The sequence below is a fragment of the Neodiprion lecontei genome, chromosome 1 (assembly GCF_021901455.1).
Source record: "Neodiprion lecontei isolate iyNeoLeco1 chromosome 1, iyNeoLeco1.1, whole genome shotgun sequence".
Lineage (NCBI taxonomy): Eukaryota > Metazoa > Arthropoda > Insecta > Hymenoptera > Diprionidae > Neodiprion > Neodiprion lecontei.
Window position 1 is genome coordinate 23053897 of NC_060260.1, and position 24938 is coordinate 23078834.

General features: G+C 38.4%; 2 protein-coding genes across 3 annotated transcripts; one reads left to right on the forward strand and one right to left on the reverse strand.

The window, feature by feature from the left end:
* Nucleotides 1-14157: 14157 nt before the first annotated feature.
* LOC107218261 (DNA repair and recombination protein RAD54-like) lies at nucleotides 14158-19404 on the reverse strand. 2 transcript variants are annotated; one of them, XM_046742398.1, is made up of 11 exons: nucleotides 19282-19404; nucleotides 18414-18596; nucleotides 18071-18261; nucleotides 17528-17730; nucleotides 17263-17446; nucleotides 16797-17055; nucleotides 16345-16606; nucleotides 16024-16189; nucleotides 15526-15931; nucleotides 15274-15437; nucleotides 14158-15143 (listed from the first exon to the last, which is right to left on the reverse strand). In XM_046742398.1, exons 1-11 carry the CDS (start codon nucleotides 19282-19284, stop codon nucleotides 14942-14944), a joined length of 2223 nt encoding a protein of 740 aa, XP_046598354.1. In that variant the 5' UTR covers nucleotides 19285-19404; the 3' UTR covers nucleotides 14158-14941. The 2 variants fall into 2 exon arrangements, with proteins under 2 accessions (XP_046598354.1, XP_015511570.1); XM_015656084.2 differs by lacking the exon at nucleotides 19282-19404 and adding an exon at nucleotides 18891-18913.
* Nucleotides 19405-23572: 4168 nt separating this feature from the next.
* Nucleotides 23573-24685, forward strand: LOC107218265 (E3 ubiquitin-protein ligase complex slx8-rfp subunit slx8). The gene is made up of 2 exons (XM_015656087.2): nucleotides 23573-23957; nucleotides 24144-24685. Exons 1-2 carry the CDS (start codon nucleotides 23780-23782, stop codon nucleotides 24491-24493), a joined length of 528 nt encoding a protein of 175 aa, XP_015511573.1. The 5' UTR covers nucleotides 23573-23779; the 3' UTR covers nucleotides 24494-24685.
* Nucleotides 24686-24938: the final 253 nt, after the last annotated feature.

Genomic DNA, 24938 nt, shown 5'->3' on the forward strand with positions numbered 1-24938 from the left:
GGAGATAGAAAATATGGGGGCCAACTTCACACCCAAAATTAGGATCAGGTTTCCGAAAAAACTATTAACTCTCAAACGATTTTTCTTTACTCTCAAACCCTCTCAAACGATTCTCAAACGAATTGCATTAATTAGATTTAAAAATAACAACTTCGGGGGGCCAACTTCACGGAGGTTTCCTTTACTCTCTTCTTTACTCTCCATGGTCTGAAATGTCCATAGACTTATAAAGTCTATAGAAATATCGAATTCGATATTATGTAGCTGTATTCGTGAGCTTCCGTTAGGTAATCGTGTACGATAATTATCGTCCACTGTTTATCGACTGCGTAAGACCGTGCAATACTGCAAATCGTATACGACAAAAAACCGATAATTTGAATTATCTTTTGTTTCGAATATAAAAGTTGTAATATGGTTGTTATTAAATGAATAATTAAACGAGGTTGTATATTTCATCTCATTCCATTTATTCATAATCAAATTACAAATGTACCATTAAAATCAGAAGTTTGTTTATCGGCAATAATATTATTTCTGAAGTTACGAAGTAAGTAGCTTATAATTCAGTTATAAATAATTTCAACCTTACATTGGTATCGCATTATAACATTCCAGACTGTAAACCAATAATTGTACCCACTGGAAATTTATTTTTGATCGTATTTATGGTAGGTTGAAGCTAATATAATGGATCTGTCGGACGCTTCACGCTTCCTTGCGATGCGTTGTTGGAAAGAACCGAAGAATAAACGAAGAATCGTTGACTAAAGTATATAAAGACAGTTGCCGTTAATGGGCTTTGGTGTGACAACCGAAAATCGCCGTGCGCTTGCGCTTCTTGAGATGTTCCAACGGTAGAGTTAAGAACTTATTGCAGAACATCAGAGAGTTACCGATTACGACATGATACTGGGTGCATTCACATTCCGAGTAAGGGGCCATTCATTAATTACGTAAAGGTCCCGAGGGGCAGGGGGGGTTAAAAAAATCTCTACATGTCCATATCTTAGGGGAGGGGATGAAACTTATTCTTACGTAATATTTTATATGTCGGAATTAATCATCAGAAATCTACTTCCATTTCGATGCCGACTGGCCTTTTTTCCTTCTATGATATACAATTGGATTTACACCTTATTTTAAAAATTTTTAGTGCTTAATAAAATTTTAAATTCTGAAATGTGTTCATTTTTATCCATTTTCAATCTTGTAAATGAAAATTATAACACATTCTTCCCGTTTATTGATATTATTTTAATTATTCTGAAAAACTAGATAGAATCTTACGTAAGACGGAGGGCGGGGGGGGGGGGGGAGAGTTCGAGAAATCTTATGTGCCCTTACATGAGGGTAGGGGGGGTCAAACATTGCCAAAATCGTCCTTACGTAATTAATGAATAACCCCTAACACAGTCTTCACAATGGTAAGCCCAAGCCAGTACTTAGCTTGTGTGTACTTACCGATTTGTCGGCGATACAAGAAATTGATAATGAGAATAAATTTCTTCCAAATTTCGTAGCAAAACAATGATTCAATTAAAGTATAGGTACCCGAGAGAAGAATTTATACATAGATCGTGAATAATAATAGATCAGATGTAATAATGATGCAGATACCAAGGAGTATTATGCGGTTCACGTACGATATCAATATACGAGTATATGATCTATTTACGATTAATACGTGATGCATACCACAAATTTTATAATTTTCCAGGTGACAAACTAGATTATCTACAATAATACGCCTATAATATGAAAAAAGAAGAAGTATTCATTTCGATATGGGATTCTATTCGATACGCGCTCGATGTATTCCATAACATTAGTATTCATAATTATTCCAACAACTTTTCATTTGCTCTCTCGATCTTGAATTTTCGTAGGCATAGAATCGAAACGCTGATTTAGCTAGTCGCAAGTGAAGTATCTACGTTGGGTAGAGAAGCAGAATTGTTTTTCGAACTGTTCGTATGGCAAAAAATTCAGAGTAACTGTAATACATCACGGATATGCTAATTTTGATCGAGATGAAATGGATGCTCCGTATATGAGACAGTATTTAATGCAGTGTAGTGATTTGAAGACCTATAAAGGTGATAGGGAGAGAAAGAACGGATCTTCTTAAAACTTCGAGTGTATTTTAACAAACATTTGAAAGGTACGAGCAAAATTTTTTATCATCCAACTATCGCAGAACATCAGCGTTATTAGCTGACCCGTTAACTGAAGAATGTATCTTTTGTCAACGGCTAACTATCGAAGGGCCTGGCCGCCTGAGTCTGGAATCGGCAGAAAGGATAAAGTGCGTATTTCTTGTACAAAATGTGAAAACTAAAATCATTATACATCATATCATATCATCATACATCATACATCATACATCATACATCATACATCATACATCATCATGCATAGTATTAAAGGTCGAAACCAAAGTTTGGATGTCGGATGTTCAGAAAGTGACGTCACCAATCGAAAATCAGCTAGCCGAATTCCTCAGTCTGGAAACAACCGCGCAGTAGAGCGGACGGATGAGAGTCGCGCTCCGCAAATTTCGAGTACCGGGTTCTCAACCTCTCGGATCCCGCGCTTCGGGTCCGCTACGTATTTCGAGTACCGGGTTCTCAACCTCCCGGATCCCGCGCTTCGGGTCCGCTACGCGGTGAAACTCGACTTCCAGGATAAGCGCTCCGTGGTTCCTGGTTCACGTTGACAATAAATTATTTCAATTCGTTTTTCGCGCAACCCCAAATTCAGTAGCTGTCACTGCGCTAATAAAATTTCTCGACTTCCAGGATAAGCGCTCCGTGGTTCCTGGTTCACGTTGACAATAAATTATTTCAATTCGTTTTTCGCGCAACCCCAAATTCAGTAGCTGTCACTGCGCTAATAAAATTTCTCGACTTCCAGGATAAGCGCTCCGTGGTTCCTGGTTCACGTTTACAATAAATTATTTCAATTCGTTTTTCGCGCAACCCCAAATTCAGTAGCTGTCACTGCGCTAATAAAATTTCTCGACTTCCAGGATAAGCGCTCCGTGGTTCCTGGTTCACGTTTACAATAAATTATTTCAATTCGTTTTTCGCGCGACCCCAAATTCAGTAGCTGTCACTGCGCTAATAAAATTTCTCGACTTCCAGGATAAGCGCTCCGTGGTTCCTGGTACACGTTTACAATAAATTATTTCAATTCGTTTTTCGCGCGACCCCAAATTCAGTAGCTGTCACTGCGCTAATAAAATTTCTCGACTTCCAGGATAAGCGCTCCGTGGTTCCTGGTTCACGTTTACAATAAATTATTTCAATTCGTTTTTCGCGCAACCCCAAATTCAGTAGCTGTCACTGCGCTAATAAAATTTCTCGACTTCCAGGATAAGCGCTCCGTGGTTCCTGGTTCACGTTTACAATAAATTATTTCAATTCGTTTTTCGCGCGACCCCAAATTCAGTAGCTGTCACTGCGCTAATAAAATTTCTCGACTTCCAGGATAAGCGCTCCGTGGTTCCTGGTTCACGTTTACAATAAATTATTTCAATTCGTTTTTCGCGTAACCCCAAATTCAGTAGCTGTCACTGCGCTAATAAAATTTCTCGACTTCCAGGATAAGCGCTCCGTGGTTCCTGGTTCACGTTTACAATAAATTATTTCAATTCGTTTTTCGCGCAACCCCAAATTCAGTAGCTGTCACTGCGCTACTAAAATTTCTCGACTTCCAGGATAAGCGCTCCGTGGTTCCTGGTTCACGTTTACAATAAATTATTTCAATTCGTTTTTCGCGCGACCCCAAATTCAGTAGCTGTCACTGCGCTACTAAAATTTCTCGACTTCCAGGATAAGCGCTCCGTGGTTCCTGGTTCACGTTTACAATAAATTATTTCAATTCGTTTTTCGCGCAACCCCAAATTCAGTAGCTGTCACTGCGCTAATAAAATTTCTCGACTTCCAGGATAAGCGCTCCGTGGTTCCTGGTTCACGTTTACAATAAATTATTTCAATTCGTTTTTCGCGCAACCCCAAATTCAGTAGCTGTCACTGCGCTAATAAAATTTCTCGACTTCCAGGATAAGCGCTCCGTGGTTCCTGGTTCACGTTTACAATAAATTATTTCAATTCGTTTTTCGCGCAACCCCAAATTCAGTAGCTGTCACTGCGCTAATAAAATTTCTCGACTTCCAGGATAAGCGCTCCGTGGTTCCTGGTTCACGTTTACAATAAATTATTTCAATTCGTTTTTCGCGCAACCCCAAATTCAGTAGCTGTCATTGCGCTAATAAAATTTCTCGACTTCCAGGATAAGCGCTCCGTGGTTCCTGGTTCACGTTTACAATAAATTATTTCAATTCGTTTTTCGCGCAACCCCAAATTCAGTAGCTGTCATTGCGCTAATAAAATTTCTCGACTTCCAGGATAAGCGCTCCGTGGTTCCTGGTTCACGTTTACAATAAATTATTTCAATTCGTTTTTCGCGCAACCCCAAATTCAGTAGCTGTCATTGCGCTAATAAAATTTCTCGACTTCCAGGATAAGCGCTCCGTGGTTCCTGGTTCACGTTTACAATAAATTATTTCAATTCGTTTTTCGCGCAACCCCAAATTCAGTAGCTGTCATTGCGCTAATAAAATTTCTCGACTTCCAGGATAAGCGCTCCGTGGTTCCTGGTTCACGTTTACAATAAATTATTTCAATTCGCTTTTCGCGCAAGCCGAAATTCACTAGCTGTCAGTACGCTAATAAAATTTCTATAACTTTATAATCTTCTCATAATCTTTTTGGTAAAATATGTCGATAAAAAAATTATATTAAACCTTACACATTGTCTTTGATTTGTTCTCATGCTGAAAATATTTATTAGTATTCGAGGTATAACTCGAGGTGGTTGGCGGTGGTCGTTGGGGGTGGTTAGGGGTGGTTGCGGGTAATCAAGGTGATTCCGGAGAAGGGGAACGAGTATTTGTGCTCGGTGAGTTTAACGTTTTTATAATATTCGATGGCAATTGTAATTATATTTCATCTAATCTTTTTCAAACTTGTCATCTTTACGATAAATTATTTCAATTCATTCTTCGCGCAAGCACAAATTCAGTAGCTATGAATGCGCTAGTGAAATTTATTCTACTATCAATTAATTAATTAATTATATTAATTCTTACACAATATTTTTGATGTGTTCTTATACTGAAAATCTTTATTATTATGGCAGGTATACCCGTGGTGGTTATCGGTGGTTGTTGGAGGTGATTGGCGGTGGTTGAAGGTGTTCGGAGTTGGACGAGGAGGAGGACGAGGAAGACAAGGAGGTGAAGGTGGACGAGGATTTGTGCTCGGTGAGTAAAACACTTTTATAATATTTGATGGCAATTGTAATTATATTTTATCTAAAATGTTTCAAACTAGTCATGTTTACATTAAATTGTTTCAATTCATTTTTCGCGCAAGCACATATTCAGTAGCTATGAATAAGCTTGTACAATTTATTATATTATTGAATAATTAATTAATTATATTAATCCTTATACAATATTTTTAATGTGTTCCTATACTGAAAATATTTACATTAAATGATTTCAATTCATCTTTCGCGCAAGCACATATTCAGTAGCTATGAATGAGCTTATACAATTTATTATATTATTGAATAATTATTTAATTATATTAATCCTTATACAATATTTTTGATGTGTTCCTATACTGAAAATATTTACATTAAATTATTTCAATTCATTTTTCGCGCAAGCACATATTCAGTAGCTATGAATAAGCTTATACAATTTATTATATTATTGAATAATTAATTAATTATATTAATCCTTATACAATATCTTTGATGTGTTCCTATACTGAAAATATTGACATTAAATTATTTCAATTCATTTTTCGCGCAAGCACATATTCAGTAGCTATGAATAAGCTTATGCAATTTATTATATTATTAAATCATTAATTAATTATATTAATCATTACACAATATTTTTGATGTGTTCTCATACTGAAAATATTTATTACCATTCCAGGTATAACCCGAGGTGGTTGGCGGTGGTTGGAGGTGGTCGGAGGTGGACAAGGTGGACCAGGAGGAGGACGAGGACCAGGAGGAGGACGAGGTGGACGAGGAGGAGGCGGGGTGGGTCGTGGGAGAGGAGGGGCGGGGGAGGTGGTCGGAAGGGGCAGAGGTGGGCGGGGAAGGGGGAGAGGTGGACAGGGAGGGGAAGGGAAGGGGCGGGGAAGGGGCCGGGAAGCGGAGGGGGAGGGGGAGGGGGAGGGCGGAGCGGGGGGGGGGGAGGGGGCGGGGGAGGGCGGTTGGGAGGGGGGAGGGAAGGGCGGGAGGGAGGGTGGGAGGGAGGGAAGGGCGGGAAGGGCGGGGAGGGGGGAGTGGAGGACGGATGTCAGTGCGAGCCCGTTGGAGTTAATAGAGCAGATCCGTCCCCCCACACGCCCGCCCTTCCCTCCCTCCCCGCCCTTCCCGCCCCTCCCTCCCTCCCGCCCTTCCCTCCCCCCTCCCCGCCCTTCCCGCCCTTCCCTCCCTCCCTCCCTCCCTCCCGCCCTTCCCTCCCCCCTCCCAACCGCCCTCCCCCTCCCCCTCCCCCCCCCCCCCGCTCCGCCCTCCCCCTCCCCCTCCCCCTCCGCTTCCCGGCCCCTTCCCCGCCCCTTCCCTTCCCCTCCCTGTCCACCTCTCCCCCTTCCCCGCCCACCTCTGCCCCTTCCGACCACCTCCCCCGCCCCTCCTCTCCCACGACCCACCCCGCCTCCTCCTCGTCCACCTCGTCCTCCTCCTGGTCCTCGTCCTCCTCCTGGTCCACCTTGTCCACCTCCGACCACCTCCAACCACCGCCAACCACCTCGGGTTATACCTGGAATGGTAATAAATATTTTCAGTATGAGAACACATCAAAAATATTGTGTAATGATTAATATAATTAATTAATGATTTAATAATATAATAAATTGCATAAGCTTATTCATAGCTACTGAATATGTGCTTGCGCGAAAAATGAATTGAAATAATTTAATGTCAATATTTTCAGTATAGGAACACATCAAAGATATTGTATAAGGATTAATATAATTAATTAATTATTCAATAATATAATAAATTGTATAAGCTTATTCATAGCTACTGAATATGTGCTTGCGCGAAAAATGAATTGAAATAATTTAATGTAAATATTTTCAGTATAGGAACACATCAAAAATATTGTATAAGGATTAATATAATTAAATAATTATTCAATAATATAATAAATTGTATAAGCTCATTCATAGCTACTGAATATGTGCTTGCGCGAAAGATGAATTGAAATCATTTAATGTAAATATTTTCAGTATAGGAACACATTAAAAATATTGTATAAGGATTAATATAATTAATTAATTATTCAATAATATAATAAATTGTACAAGCTTATTCATAGCTACTGAATATGTGCTTGCGCGAAAAATGAATTGAAACAATTTAATGTAAACATGACTAGTTTGAAACATTTTAGATAAAATATAATTACAATTGCCATCAAATATTATAAAAGTGTTTTACTCACCGAGCACAAATCCTCGTCCACCTTCACCTCCTTGTCTTCCTCGTCCTCCTCCTCGTCCAACTCCGAACACCTTCAACCACCGCCAATCACCTCCAACAACCACCGATAACCACCACGGGTATACCTGCCATAATAATAAAGATTTTCAGTATAAGAACACATCAAAAATATTGTGTAAGAATTAATATAATTAATTAATTAATTGATAGTAGAATAAATTTCACTAGCGCATTCATAGCTACTGAATTTGTGCTTGCGCGAAGAATGAATTGAAATAATTTATCGTAAAGATGACAAGTTTGAAAAAGATTAGATGAAATATAATTACAATTGCCATCGAATATTATAAAAACGTTAAACTCACCGAGCACAAATACTCGTTCCCCTTCTCCGGAATCACCTTGATTACCCGCAACCACCCCTAACCACCCCCAACGACCACCGCCAACCACCTCGAGTTATACCTCGAATACTAATAAATATTTTCAGCATGAGAACAAATCAAAGACAATGTGTAAGGTTTAATATAATTTTTTTATCGACATATTTTACCAAAAAGATTATGAGAAGATTATAAAGTTATAGAAATTTTATTAGCGTACTGACAGCTAGTGAATTTCGGCTTGCGCGAAAAGCGAATTGAAATAATTTATTGTAAACGTGAACCAGGAACCACGGAGCGCTTATCCTGGAAGTCGAGAAATTTTATTAGCGCAATGACAGCTACTGAATTTGGGGTTGCGCGAAAAACGAATTGAAATAATTTATTGTAAACGTGAACCAGGAACCACGGAGCGCTTATCCTGGAAGTCGAGAAATTTTATTAGCGCAATGACAGCTACTGAATTTGGGGTTGCGCGAAAAACGAATTGAAATAATTTATTGTAAACGTGAACCAGGAACCACGGAGCGCTTATCCTGGAAGTCGAGAAATTTTATTAGCGCAATGACAGCTACTGAATTTGGGGTTGCGCGAAAAACGAATTGAAATAATTTATTGTAAACGTGAACCAGGAACCACGGAGCGCTTATCCTGGAAGTCGAGAAATTTTATTAGCGCAATGACAGCTACTGAATTTGGGGTTGCGCGAAAAACGAATTGAAATAATTTATTGTAAACGTGAACCAGGAACCACGGAGCGCTTATCCTGGAAGTCGAGAAATTTTATTAGCGCAGTGACAGCTACTGAATTTGGGGTTGCGCGAAAAACGAATTCAAATAATTTATTGTAAACGTGAACCAGGAACCACGGAGCGCTTATCCTGGAAGTCGAGAAATTTTATTAGCGCAGTGACAGCTACTGAATTTGGGGTTGCGCGAAAAACGAATTGAAATAATTTATTGTAAACGTGAACCAGGAACCACGGAGCGCTTATCCTGGAAGTCGAGAAATTTTATTAGCGCAATGACAGCTACTGAATTTGGGGTTGCGCGAAAAACGAATTGAAATAATTTATTGTAAACGTGAACCAGGAACCACGGAGCGCTTATCCTGGAAGTCGAGAAATTTTATTAGCGCAATGACAGCTACTGAATTTGGGGTTGCGCGAAAAACGAATTGAAATAATTTATTGTAAACGTGAACCAGGAACCACGGAGCGCTTATCCTGGAAGTCGAGAAATTTTATTAGCGCAGTGACAGCTACTGAATTTGGGGTTGCGCGAAAAACGAATTGAAATAATTTATTGTAAACGTGAACCAGGAACCACGGAGCGCTTATCCTGGAAGTCGAGAAATTTTATTAGCGCAGTGACAGCTACTGAATTTGGGGTTGCGCGAAAAACGAATTGAAATAATTTATTGTAAACGTGAACCAGGAACCACGGAGCGCTTATCCTGGAAGTCGAGAAATTTTATTAGCGCAGTGACAGCTACTGAATTTGGGGTTGCGCGAAAAACGAATTGAAATAATTTATTGTAAACGTGAACCAGGAACCACGGAGCGCTTATCCTGGAAGTCGAGAAATTTTATTAGCGCAGTGACAGCTACTGAATTTGGGGTTGCGCGAAAAACGAATTGAAATAATTTATTGTAAACGTGAACCAGGAACCACGGAGCGCTTATCCTGGAAGTCGAGAAATTTTATTAGCGCAGTGACAGCTACTGAATTTGGGGTTGCGCGAAAAACGAATTGAAATAATTTATTGTAAACGTGAACCAGGAACCACGGAGCGCTTATCCTGGAAGTCGAGAAATTTTAGTAGCGCAGTGACAGCTACTGAATTTGGGGTCGCGCGAAAAACGAATTGAAATAATTTATTGTAAACGTGAACCAGGAACCACGGAGCGCTTATCCTGGAAGTCGAGAAATTTTATTAGCGCAGTGACAGCTACTGAATTTGGGGTTGCGCGAAAAACGAATTGAAATAATTTATTGTAAACGTGAACCAGGAACCACGGAGCGCTTATCCTGGAAGTCGAGAAATTTTATTAGCGCAATGACAGCTACTGAATTTGGGGTTGCGCGAAAAACGAATTGAAATAATTTATTGTAAACGTGAACCAGGAACCACGGAGCGCTTATCCTGGAAGTCGAGAAATTTTATTAGCGCAATGACAGCTACTGAATTTGGGGTTGCGCGAAAAACGAATTGAAATAATTTATTGTAAACGTGAACCAGGAACCACGGAGCGCTTATCCTGGAAGTCGAGAAATTTTAGTAGCGCAGTGACAGCTACTGAATTTGGGGTTGCGCGAAAAACGAATTGAAATAATTTATTGTAAACGTGAACCAGGAACCACGGAGCGCTTATCCTGGAAGTCGAGAAATTTTATTAGCGCAGTGACAGCTACTGAATTTGGGGTCGCGCGAAAAACGAATTGAAATAATTTATTGTAAACGTGAACCAGGAACCACGGAGCGCTTATCCTGGAAGTCGAGAAATTTTATTAGCGCAGTGACAGCTACTGAATTTGGGGTTGCGCGAAAAACGAATTGAAATAATTTATTGTAAACGTGAACCAGGAACCACGGAGCGCTTATCCTGGAAGTCGAGAAATTTTAGTAGCGCAGTGACAGCTACTGAATTTGGGGTCGCGCGAAAAACGAATTGAAATAATTTATTGTAAACGTGAACCAGGAACCACGGAGCGCTCATCCTGGAAGTCGAGAAATTTTATTAGCGCAGTGACAGCTACTGAATTTGGGGTTGCGCGAAAAACGAATTGAAATAATTTATTGTAAACGTGAACCAGGAACCACGGAGCGCTTATCCTGGAAGTCGAGAAATTTTATTAGCGCAATGACAGCTACTGAATTTGGGGTTGCGCGAAAAACGAATTGAAATAATTTATTGTAAACGTGAACCAGGAACCACGGAGCGCTTATCCTGGAAGTCGAGAAATTTTATTAGCGCAGTGACAGCTACTGAATTTGGGGTTGCGCGAAAAACGAATTGAAATAATTTATTGTAAACGTGAACCAGGAACCACGGAGCGCTTATCCTGGAAGTCGAGAAATTTTATTAGCGCAGTGACAGCTACTGAATTTGGGGTTGCGCGAAAAACGAATTGAAATAATTTATTGTAAACGTGAACCAGGAACCACGGAGCGCTTATCCTGGAAGTCGAGAAATTTTAGTAGCGCAGTGACAGCTACTGAATTTGGGGTCGCGCGAAAAACGAATTGAAATAATTTATTGTAAACGTGAACCAGGAACCACGGAGCGCTTATCCTGGAAGTCGAGTTTCACCGCGTAGCGGACCCGAAGCGCGGGATCCGGGAGGTTGAGAACCCGGTACTCGAAATACGTAGCGGACCCGAAGCGCGGGATCCGAGAGGTTGAGAACCCGGTACTCGAAATTTGCGGAGCGCGACTCTCATCCGTCCGCTCTACTGCGCGGTTGTTTCCAGACTGAGGAATTCGGCTAGCTGATTTTCGATTGGTGACGTCACTTTCTGAACATCCGACATCCAAACTTTGGTTTCGACCTTTAATACTATGCATGATGATGTATGATGTATGATGTATGATGTATGATGTATGATGTATGATGATATGATATGATGTATAATGATTTTAGTTTTCACATTTTGTACAAGAAATACGCACTTTATCCTTTCTGCCGATTCCAGACTCAGGCGGCCAGGCCCTTCGATAGTTAGCCGTTGACAAAAGATACATTCTTCAGTTAACGGGTCAGCTAATAACGCTGATGTTCTGCGATAGTTGGATGATAAAAAATTTTGCTCGTACCTTTCAAATGTTTGTTAAAATACACTCGAAGTTTTAAGAAGATCCGTTCTTTCTCTCCCTATCACCTTTATAGGTCTTCAAATCACTACACTGCATTAAATACTGTCTCATATACGGAGCATCCATTTCATCTCGATCAAAATTAGCATATCCGTGATGTATTACAGTTACTCTGAATTTTTTGCCATACGAACAGTTCGAAAAACAATTCTGCTTCTCTACCCAACGTAGATACTTCACTTGCGACTAGCTAAATCAGCGTTTCGATTCTATGCCTACGAAAATTCAAGATCGAGAGAGCAAATGAAAAGTTGTTGGAATAATTATGAATACTAATGTTATGGAATACATCGAGCGCGTATCGAATAGAATCCCATATCGAAATGAATACTTCTTCTTTTTTCATATTATAGGCGTATTATTGTAGATAATCTAGTTTGTCACCTGGAAAATTATAAAATTTGTGGTATGCATCACGTATTAATCGTAAATAGATCATATACTCGTATATTGATATCGTACGTGAACCGCATAATACTCCTTGGTATCTGCATCATTATTACATCTGATCTATTATTATTCACGATCTATGTATAAATTCTTCTCTCGGGTACCTATACTTTAATTGAATCATTGTTTTGCTACGAAATTTGGAAGAAATTTATTCTCATTATCAATTTCTTGTATCGCCGACAAATCGGTAAGTACGCACCGGCCAAGTACTGGCTTCGCCTCACCATTGCGAAGACCGTGTTACTCGGAAGGTGAATGTAGCCAGCATCATTTCGGAATCGGTTACTCTCTGATGCTCTGTAATAAGTTCTCAACTCCACCATTGGTAGATCTCAGGGAGCGCAAGCGCACGACGATATTCGCTTGTCACACCAAAGCCGATTGGGGCAACCGTCTTTATATTCTTCAGTCAACGTAGGAGGTGTTTGGCGGTGCATGGCGGTGATCGGTGCAGGTTGAGGAAGACGTGGTCACCGAAGATGACGACGGCGCGGAGGAGCAGGAGGGAGACGAGGCTGTCGAGGTGGACGGCGGTGCTCGGCGGTAGTTGGCGTGGTCGGCGGTGGACGCGGCGGTCGTTGGTGGCGGTTGGCGGACGGCTTTGTTAGGCGTCTTCTCAGGGGAATGATCGAGCTGATCGACATTTCTAAGTCGCGGTCGACAAGTAGTTTTAAGTACTTTGTACCGACTTAACCTCAAGCTTCCATACCGACACTACTTTGGCCGCTACGAATGTCGGTGCGAGCCCGATCGGTACAGTCGATAGAGTAGAACCCTCTTACGCACCCAGGCCCACCTGGGCACATGTGCCCGTCGAAAACTGGTCACAAAAATTTACCCAGGGGTATTCGTCTATATATTCTTCAGTCAACGACAACAATAACATGCCCTGAGCAATTCCCGTCACTTACCTGTACAAAGCACTAGTGAAATTGTAAGCCAGCGGATCAATTTGAAAATTGTTATGTTAATGTTTTATCACATAAGTAATTTTCAGAGCATATTATCAGTGGGATAAATTAATAGAATGCCAAATTTTGGAAGTCATCAAACAGTATTCGAAATTCGTATGAAGACGTTGTCGAGTTAATAAAAATTCGGGAATACGAGGCATCGCCAAAATCGAATTTGATTTGCATTGAAGCTGAGACTCCCTATGCTCAAAACTGATTATTCGTCATTTGCAACATAAGTGTAAACAATGATAGTGGACCATTTTTAAATAACAATAATTGACATGTACTTCATTTTGTTGTATTTTATTAATTTTTCCACTGTAGTCTCTCTATCTAATAAAAAAGTCCTGTTCCGCGTGAACAAATGAAAAAGAAGATTTTAATAGCAACAGGTAAAAAAGATTATAATAACAATAGTATACGCATGAAGTTGGCGGTGGGGTAAGATGCCGAAAACAAAAAGCATCTAGAAAACAAAACTTCCTATTTTCATAACAAGATGTGCGCTGAGAAGTCGAACGTGGAGTATTTTCAAATAAACTCATTTAATAATAAAGTTGCTGTTGCTATGAAGTTAGTGTCAAGTGATTGACAGCTGTCATCGGCTGTTTATGACAGTCTTTGACAAATATCTTTATAGTTATCTGTTTCTGACTCACAAAAAATAAATATGCAAATGAGAATTATTAAGATGATTCCCGACGGGAATTGTCGTTTTCGCGCGCTGGCGTATTGTGTACACGGCACTCAAGATCGACACGCAGAGGTGAGACAGAGTATCGTTTCGAATACAGTTGATGATTGGTCTACATTTGCGGCTTTTATTACAGGTAATGACTCAAACGGTGCCGTGATTATGTCACCTGGTCACAAATCACACATGAATAAAAATGGAATTTACGGGGGAGAAGCAGAATTAGCTGCAGCTGCGGACATTTTTAAGACATGTTTAATCGTGTATCGCGGAAAACAAATTAATCCACACCAAATCGGATCCCAAGATGAAAGACAATTCTCGCCACTCTTCACCGGCGACGGAGACAGTGGACAAAACCAGTACAAATCAGCATAAATGAATTCACCTGTCTAATAGACAATGTATAAGGAAATAGTGGGGCGCGAAGCGCGCAGGGGCGAAGCCCCTAGTATACAATAAAAATGTACATATAAATTAATTGAAACATGAAAGCTATCCATTTGTATAACTAAGAACTTATACGACATTTTATGAAACAGTTTATTTAATTTTTAATACTATTCTCATTCTTTGTTGTCACGGAATGACGATTTTACTATAAAAATCATTTCGGAGAATTATTCACACCTGAGCTCCACATTATTCTAAACTTATATTATAATACATCACAATTACTTTTGTTATCGAATATCAAAGAATACGAAACATTTCTACAAACTGAACTTCGAATCATTATTATTATTATTATTATTATTATTATTATTATCTTTCGCTGAGTGAAAACTGTTTATAAACGAAAAAAAGTATTTTATAAAACAAATTGATGTTTTCGTGACCGCCTTTAGGGATCTGTTTTATGCCATTACAAAATCGATGAATGGAAAAAATAAGAGACAGGAATGACAGACATCATATTAACGTATTTAACAGGAACTAGTTGCAACTAGATACAAAGCTGATTGCAATTATTTTCGTACTCCTCTTAAAGTACGCTTCAATTATTAAAATGACGTTCTACTATAGTCTGTATACATTTCATTCTTCGGCTTTAACGAGTTCGTGTGACCGATGATGGAATACAAAGGATATGCCACTAGCCCAGCACTGCCGAAGTGGCAGATCGGGTAAATGACGAGGATTGTTGGCATGTCTCCAATCCGACAAGTCAGAATTGCAGTCTGTTCCTTCGGGTGGGCCGCGAACCTCCACTCCATTTACGCACCTCTTGCACTTGAATCTACATAAACAATAAAAATGAATATAAATCATAATATCGTGACAACAGTGCTTGTCTTTATACTTTGGGATTATAAGAAATCGAGCATGGTCAATGATAATGTTGATAATGGTGAAAGTTTAATACGAACTTTGAATGGGTATCAGATGTGGTGTTTTCTTCCAACGTGAATAGATCGCGCAAGTCGCTTAAAGTAAAGTGCCTCGCCACATCATCTTCTTGGTCAACTACAGTCGAACTTAATGCTTTCTTGTGGGCCTGTCTTTGGAATATCTTTTCTTCTATTGTACCAGTCTGAAAATTCAAATATTGTATTTGTTTGCAAATAATTAAGACTAAAAAGGCTAATATTCCATCACTGTGAGAATGTATTATTATTTACACAAAGCAAGCGATAAATGAAGCAAGGCTTTTTTTGTCCGTCTCTCCAAACTCTGGCCATAGCTTGGTCATCGTTGGCGGGATTCCAGTCAGGATCAAACATAACTAGTCGGTTTGCGCCAATCAAATTAAGCCCACATCCGCCTGCCTTAGAACTCAGCATGAATATAAAATCGCCGCTGTTTGGATCATTGAAACTATCTACGACTTTGGATCTCTTTTTTATAGTCATCGATCCATCAAGCCTAACATAACGATATGTACGCTTTCGACATAACTTTTCAAATAAGTCCAAGGTCTGTGTATAATTTGATACCAACACAACCTTATCCGTTGTAGTTGACTTTACCAACGCCAGTAAACAATCCAAGACCATCAATTTACCAGACAGCTCTGGCAAGACATCTCTGAAAGTTAAATAAAAATGGTAATGCACAAGCATACAAGATAGCCGCAAGTAATAATTAACAAACATTTTACAAAACACTACTGTATTTACTTTAAACTATAGTTTGGAGGTAGAAGTTCTGCAGCATTTTCGAATCCTTCAGACTTTTCCAGAATTTTTTCGTACACCAGATCAGGATGATTACAAAGTTTTTTGAGTAGTGTAATAGCGGACAATGCTGAAAGACTACCTTTCTTGCCAGTGCCAAATTCATCACCTAAGTAATAAAATTTTGATAGTAAAGAGACTTAGAAAAAAGAAACAATATTATTCAGTGTAATTAGCACGAAACAGGTTGCTGAACAATTAAAAGAACATAAAACATACAGAAGTGGCTGACAGCAGATATAATGATTTGCACCTTCTACTTGCCTTGCATAGATTTTCTGATACTGTCGCTTTTGATGAAATTTTGATACAACTGAGTTTGCAATTTGTTAAGTTTAACGCAAATGACCATTTCATGTTTCACAGGTAAATACTTTGACAATAGCGCACTTGTACGTCTTATCAAGCATTTGTTTACTATTGTTACCAGCTCTTGAAGACATTCTTGCGCTCTTTGGCGCTCCGAGTCAGTTGCTCCAGCATCTTGACCTTTCAGGATCGGGATTTCAAATTTCCGACGGAATTCCTAAATAAAAATTCATGTAACCTAGTAAAGAAATAACATTTTTTGCCAAGTCTATTGGGTCTTCAATTCATACTCATTATAAGAAATATATTATGCCTGTGCTAAGTTTTAACAAATTAGCTCTTGAGTTTACCAACTAAAAGTAAAACTGACGTGTTTGATGTGAAGATAGTAAAATGTATCAGTGTACCTGGGCAGTTCCAAGAAGTCCTTGATTCACAAAATGAACCAGTGAGAAGTACTCGAGTAGGTCATTTTGAATGGGTGTTCCACTGAGTAATACACGTCTTTTTGCTTTTAAACCCATAAGTGCCTGATAAGTTTGATTTTCACTGTTTTTCAAACGATGACCTTCATCACACAATACTAAACCAACGTCATCCTGATGTAAAACGTGAGCGTGCAAACGAAACGTTTCATAGCTGATTATCAAAATTGGGTTTGCACATCTGTATAGAATGAGTTCAAATTTTCATTTTAGATATTCATAAAAAAAAATTTGTCACAAGTTTCGAAGTAGTTCTTTGACCAATCACAAAATTAAAATGTGTTAGCATTGAGTGAAGGACAAAAATACTTTTAACAATTACAATACGAACTTGATTTAATAATTTGAGGGCGTTTTTTAAATAAAAGAAAAGTTTGTATAAGCATACCTACGTCCATAGGTCTTCATAAATCCTTTTAATTTGTTGTCAATGTCTGTTTTACTCCCACCATCAATGGCCAAGGGATTCACTCGTCTGCCAAGCCACTTATGTATTTCGTTATACCAATTTTTTACTAGAGAACTAGGCGCCACTATCACAGCTTTTTCAATAAGTGGTTTAGCTTCTGGTCCTTCAAAAATATAAATACTTTGTGCAGTTCATGGTGCTTACATGTACCAAAGTGGTAATTTTCTAACTGATATTGTTATACCTTGTTTCAGCAAAGTCCACAACAATGTAATACACTGCAGAGTCTTACCAAGACCCATTTCATCAGCCATTATACAGCCATAAGCATTTTCGATCCGTTTCCCGGTTACACACTCATACATAAATTTAACACCTTCTCTTTGATGAGGTCGCAATATATTACACAGAGCTGGGTCAACTACTACGTGAACAAGTTGTTTGGTCCTGCATGGCAAAACAGAAAATTAACTACGTTTTATTAATTCAACTCGAATATGGTAGTTATTTCCAAGAAGTATGTGTATGGAGTAGTATACTAACAATCATCCATATAAAAATAAAACAAAGTATGTTCAAATGAACTCACACATTAATTTGCTTGTCACGCTAATTACTGACTTGATGTAATACATCAACTAGTATTTGTTTAGATGGTCCAAAGATATGACAATATAACTTCAGTTTTAAAAACCAGACATAATTTGAATTAAACAATACTTCTCAACCTGAGTTATTTAATAAATGTACCAATTGAGGTGGTATAAATGCAAAACAAATTGCATACGTGTCTAGTTTCAGTTTGTCGTGTTCAGATAATTCAGGTGGTGTGTAAACAACCAATGCATTAGCCTCATCAGGATCGTGGAGCGGTGTTCGAGGTCCCAACATACGCATACCAAGAGATCTGTTAGAGAGTTGATAACCAGGAATTGGAATTTTAAACGGCCGGTTCAATAACTTTCGTATTCTCTCCTCCTGTAAATACAAATATATTTGGTCCGTCGCTCTTAACACAAGCATTATAAATTCCATGTAACAATCATAATTTTGATTAAGGTAACTTCAATGCGGGAAAATTTATAGATTGAAATAGGTTTCATTCCAAAACTTAAATGAATTTAGCTTACATGTTCGGATAATGATTCTGGAGTAACGGCAATTGACAGTTGTACGAGTGGCTTACGTGAGATTTTAATTTCTTTCAACTCGGTCTTCAACCGTTTCTCTCTTTGTGGTATGGTGGAGCGTGGCTGGAGAGGAGAAAACTCTCCAGGTCGTTTGCCTTTTTGGCTTGGAGCGCTTGATCTCATCTTTAATATAAATCCTACATTTAATTCACTATATCTTTGAACATAGTGATAGAGAATAACTCAATCATACAAGATACTAATTATTTGCAAATAGAAAATGGTAAACATAAATTGCATGATTGTTGAATGTCTGGAGTCACAGATACAAAATAAGCAAATCCATATTATATAATCGTAGAAATTTTGGCATTGACATCTTCAACTAGGAAAAAAATGTTCACAATTTTCCACTTTATACACCTAACACATCACATTTGAATTTTGTTCAATCTTGTTGAGAAAGCGACAGCATACCCACAACAAAATTTTCAGAGCTTATAGAACATACTCGTGAGTATTCTACGAGTTTCTTCTAATGTATAAAAAAGAATTTTATTTTTCATTTCATTTCTTTCATGAGAAGTTGAAAACAGCCTAGACTTGATGAGATTTTTTTCTAACAACCTGTGAGAATTGGCAATTTATTTTTGACCTTATACACTTGCATCTGTCGATTATATGTAACCAGAGTTGTGAACATGCAGACAAATTTTTACATTCATAAACTTTAATTTGGAAATGTTCAAAGATTAACATGAAAAAAATTGAGGTTAGATTTTTGGAAAGCAAATTATCGTATGTTTACCAAAGTGAAAAACCGTCTTTCTTCTGAAAAACTTATTATAAGATTATTGCTGTCACTCACCATTTTTCTTGATTTTTATATCACTCGAGCATTGTAAAGTACCAATCAGAAATACAATTACAATTATAGGACAGCCACAATTCGAATATGTATTTATATTTGAAATTCTACAAATTGGCGCGACCATAAACACAAACTTATGAACATCAACCACGGTCTTACACACAGGTTTGGTAACTCCGGCACTTTTGAGTGGTAGGGGGTGTCACCGTTAGTGAGGCACGCGGTCTTGTTTCCTATCTACCCGCTAGGGGCGCCATTGGCCCGGGGTATGATACATATAGATATATACCGATAGTTTTGAGACAGTTTGACACACACTTTACACCGAGTTATGAACTCTCAAAAACTTCGATGAGCAGGTAATCTTACCGGTAATACCGATGTCGTGTATACAGGTCTAGGCATGGTCGTGTATACAGGTCTGGGAACTCCGTCCAAAAACCTGTGCCTCTAACTGAGGCCGATATTTCCAAATTTCGCCACGTCGATAGTGACGGAGGGGCATGCGCGCACTACAGCCCCGCTAATCACACACGTGCCCCCGAGATTGCAGCGCTCCGCACTTTTGCGGCTAATGTCGGAAACATGTGTCTCAGATAGAGGCACACTGTGGGGTATACGAAATATATGGGAGTGCCCAGACCTGTATACACGACCGTGAACCAGAGCGAGAGCACGAGATCTTATTGTTAGAGGTTATACGAATGATAGCGACGAGAGGCTGTCGTCGTGGTTTCTCAGCTTCTCCTGTCGACTGCTTCGCCGGCTATTGGTACATAAAATACGAGTAGAAAGGAAACAAAAGTCGAAAAAATAAAGTTAGCCACGGTGCATGCATCAATGGACATTACTTTACGTACTACGGCCTTTATCAAAAGATACTCATAGTTATAATCTACTGTTATTCCGCATCAAAGGAAGTTGAAGCATGTATAGTTAGACCTTGCACCGTTACACATTCATTTAATTTTGAAAAGTGAGCATTGACAATATTATTGTTACGTTTCCGAAAGGTGGAGTTGAAAATGTTGAAGAGGTTGTTCGAAAAGAGATACGTGATTTGTAGCTACCTACAATAAAAAGAGTACCGAAAACGGTAATCGAAGATAGTGTAGCAAGAAGATAACTCGAGAATTTCCATGCGCGTATTTATAATTAAACATGCAGATCACTGTGCCACAAACCATAATCATCCTTATCATATGAAAATATTTTTTTGGAATATTTAGCGTTACAAGTGCGCATCATAGATTTTTATTATTGTTAAGTGAAAGGCGTGTTAGCCCAAAAAGTACAGACACGCGGCATTAGGCGTTGATATACGTGTCAAAAAAAGTAGATGATTGGTTGCAAAATCTGCCAAAAGCATAAAGACGAAGTGCTATATACATAACCTTAGGCCGAATATGAAATATGTTATATTAGATAGTTATTATTGTACGTCGTAATGGGGTTTATAAGCTCTGGCCTGCATGCACGTGCAATAGCCCACTGCAGGAAGCGATACCTATAGTACAATATTATATTGTTATTATCTGATGTAACCATTATTGAAATAAATCAATGAACAAATTGATTCTTTCGTATTTTCTCCGTATCTTCTGAGCTGTTTGTGTTACGATCTCTGATCTCCTTTTTTTTGGTATGCTCGGGGTTTAATTGGTGGGTCATTAGAATCGATTTAAAGGAAAATGTTTTTTACCCCAAGATGAAAGAAATAACAACACCAACAGCAGCAGCAGCAGCAGCAGCACTAGCTACTACTAGCTACACTAGCTACTACTAGCTACTACTAGCCGGACCCGAATCCAAAGCACTTACCAGCAATGCAGCACCTGAACGGCGTGACCCGTCCTACATTTTTGCAAGTTGCCGTGCAGGACCGAATTAACGGGCAGAGGATTTGAACTCGAGTCTCCTCCCGCCCCGCAGTCACGAATGCTAACCACCAGTGCTAACCACTGAACCATGGAGCCTAGTGAACTCTAATATAACTGGAAGGCTTGATGCGGTGGTGGGGGTTCAGCCGAGAGAGATAGCTCAAATGTACTTAAATGTACCAGCCTATCTCTTTCTATTAGGTACTGCGCATGCGTTGCACCGTCGAAGCAAAAATGTTATCCCACCGCGATATCTTAGTCCTACTAAACCACGTTGAACTCTGATGGGTGCTTTTCCCTCTTACTTCGTGCTTTCCATTTATTGACTCAAATCGACTTTTATTTTTCCTAATTTTATTATTACGAATTCTCGATACAATATATCAATATCATATGAAAAAAAAAAACAGTAAACTTTTACTAAACGTAAAATAATGCAAGAGTGGTGCTAACACCTGAACTACTACGGTCGGTAAAAAAGGCAAATGCTTTGGATTTTTCTTGATAATTGTGACGATTTTAAATAATGCTGAAATCAATACTTTGATGCACTACATCGACGTAATTTTATGAGAGGAATTGATTCCGTACAGATCGATTACGTTCGGAGCAACCGATCAAAACTTACTGCCGAAAAATGAAAGATCTTCGTAAATTCTCTGGTGTTGGTTCTATGCTCTTTTTCATGTTTTTTCTGCGTTCCTGGGGGTCTAATTAGTCCGGACATGGTTCTGCAAATCGGTTTTGGAACAAAAAGAGTTTTGCACGAAAAAAATAGTGAAACTTTGGATTTTCGATGGTAGATATCACATTTATCAAAAATATCGTCTCAAGAAAGACAGCGAACAATTGACGAAATAGGTTAAATAGCTTTGACTCAACATGATTCCACCATGTTGGAAATCGCTAAAACCAAAAATTTTACGCATAATATATTATAATTAAGGGCAATATAGGACTGTGTCTAAAGGAATGAATGAGTTCTTTGTGCGTAACGAGCAAATGCCGAGTCAAAGAAATCTTACAGCAAAGAATAATATGTGAAGAACAGCATATATGTTAAATCGAAGTGCTCCTCTTAAAATCTGGAGACTGACTGTTTGTCATATTAATAATTGTCGGCCGAGTAATCGTACATTTGTAGACAACTGATTGAAAATTTGATACTAGAATATTAAATCGGTATCAGCCGTGCCAGGGTGTATAAGGGGTGTGAACACAAGTTTATTACAGTATGTAAATTCTACGTGGCTTCATGGTACTGATCCTTGTGTCAAACTATATGCTGAAAATTACGGTTTGTTCATATATGCCTATTTGAAGCCTACAGGATTTGTTGGGGACCGAACGCCCTTTAGCAGGTTGATGACACGTAACAAAATGTAATAACAATGATGACAATCCTTGAGAATTTGATAATCTGATGCTGAATAACTTTTTGTAGTTGTAAAATAACTTTCGAGTTTTACTATAATATATTTTTTTTTTTTCATGACAATACATTCGTTATTCATTTTATATCCTTTTCTAGAGTATTTATTTATTTTTCTATTTATTCACTCGTTTTTATTTATGAGATAAAAGAAATTCGAAAGATAATGTAATATTATTTATACATATATTATTATTTTGTTATGCATTTTTATATTATTAATTGATATTTTATGATTTACTTCGAAAAATATTCTTGACAGTAGAGTTGTCTTTTTAATCGTAGACGGAAAAGAGCATGCGTACTCTCACTCGGTAGCTGCTTCCTCTATTGGATAGAGTAATATGTTCAGTGCTTCTCTGTTGCACTTCGCTTGCTTACTCAAATATTCAAACTTTAAAACGTGTGAACCGCGAGTCTGGATCAATTTTGCTGAGTCAATTTAATACTACCGTGTTCGCAATAAAATTATCTTTATTTTGATATATATTTCAATGAAGTAATAGATGAGTGTAAATTGATAATTCCAACTGACCTGTTTATAATTGTCAAACCGGTGTTGTATGCATGTATTATATTTGATAGAAAATATCTTTCATTAGTTAAACGGATGAGTGAAGGTCGATTTTTGTGAGAATCTTAGATTACTATAAACGATAATCAAGGAACAAGTGAAGAGCTAGTTTTACTAATTTCTGTATCGAATTCTACGTAACAGAGTTCACTTCTACACGTACCTTCTTTCAAAGTATCCCGTTTTGTCCTCATGGAAGGACATCTGCAACAGTTTTCAGTATAAAATAACCTACATAATAACAATACGGTTTTCTAGAAAGATAATACAAAAACGAACCCATTCGTGATGGATAATATTACCACTCAATTTACATGCGTCAAATTTGGACTCCAGGGAATTCGTCAGTACGGGAGAATTGAACGCAGCCAATTTTCACAGCCGCTCGTGTATACATATTAACGTGTCATGCGACTTTGAAGCGTCAGAACAATCGCAATACTAGAACAGTTAACTTTGACAAGTCAAGTTACAGTGTCCAGTGTAAATTTTGTCTCAAATTAAACTTATAGTATTTTTGCACTTCAATGAATATCTGTGTCTCGTATAATTAATTATCAGAGTTGTCGGACACCTGAAATATCTGCAAGGGGCAAATCGCGATCAAGTATGAGCCAAACTACGAGGAGACAAGAGAGAAGAGTAATTAATTTTGTGAACGAACAATCGGACAATTTCAGAAGAATGTCGGAACTTTTACAGAACATATCTGCGGATATTGAGCTCCTCCAGAACGATACCGGTTCTAAATCAGCGAGTAGCGCAGATGAATTCGTGTGCTTACAAGGTATATCGATAATTATTCACTCAACTGATCTATAAATCACAAATATTATTGCACTGAAACATAAAAATTATTTAAGAGGTCTTCAACGTGGTTTGGTTTTGTTAGAATCTGTAACTTTGACTTGGCCTAATACTGTCGGCATAAATGTGGTGAATAATATAATTTTTTCGATTTTTTCTTTTAAAGATTTGTGCTCTTCTCCTGACTTCTTGGAAGAGCAGCGAGCAATACTGCGAGATTTCGAAATGGCCAAGCCTAGAACTGCGGAAAAGAATGGAAGTCCACAATCAGAGCGTCGAGAAAATCACGGATGTTCACGTCGTAGCAGCATTGGAGTGAAACTCAGCTGTCCTGTCTGTCTCGAGAACTTGTCGTCCGTGAAATGCTGCAACATAAAAATGGTGACAGAGTGCGGACATATATTTTGCAAGTGTTGTATCGAGGATATATGCGCGAGTGATGAGGCAAAAGGGCTGGAACCTTTGTGCCCCGTTTGTCGTGAAGAAATTGGCGATTTGCGGAAAATTTATTTTTAACGCGGACAAGTGTATAACTTATAATCTTGTGGCATTTTAAACAGATCAAAATTTTAGAGTCACACTGTAAAACAATAAGGAACTTTGTAGTTTTATTATTATTGTATTAGACATATAAATCTCACTTCGTTCCGTACACATACAAATAAGATATAACGTGTACCAATCAAACTAGTGAAATAAAGAATAATTTTTTATTGTTACACTCTTAATCCACATGCCTCGTGGATCCCCTCCTTCATTATCAGAATACATTACAGATATCAGAAACTAGGCGAGCATTTCCAGTTTCTAGCTTACCGCACAATTAATTAAATTTGTCTGTTGTTCGCTTATTGACACTTGCGATTGAAATAATTTATTATCAAATATATTATTCAAGTCTGAGTACAGAGAGATATTATATTGTTATGAGACACTAAACGCGAGAACTTTGAAGAACTGA

Coding starts and splice junctions, on each gene's coding strand:
- LOC107218265 (XM_015656087.2), top strand. CDS start 23,780: ATGAGCCAAACTACGAGGAGACAAGAGAGAAGAGTAATTAATTTTGTG. Junction 23,958..24,143: donor TGAATTCGTGTGCTTACAAG/GTATATCGATAA, acceptor TTTCTTTTAAAG/ATTTGTGCTCTTCTCCTGAC.
- LOC107218261 (XM_046742398.1), bottom strand. Junction 17,731..18,070: donor GACAAACTGAAACTAGACAC/GTATGCAATTTG, acceptor TTTGCCATGCAG/GACCAAACAACTTGTTCACG. Junction 17,056..17,262: donor ATGAAGACCTATGGACGTAG/GTATGCTTATAC, acceptor CATTCTATACAG/ATGTGCAAACCCAATTTTGA.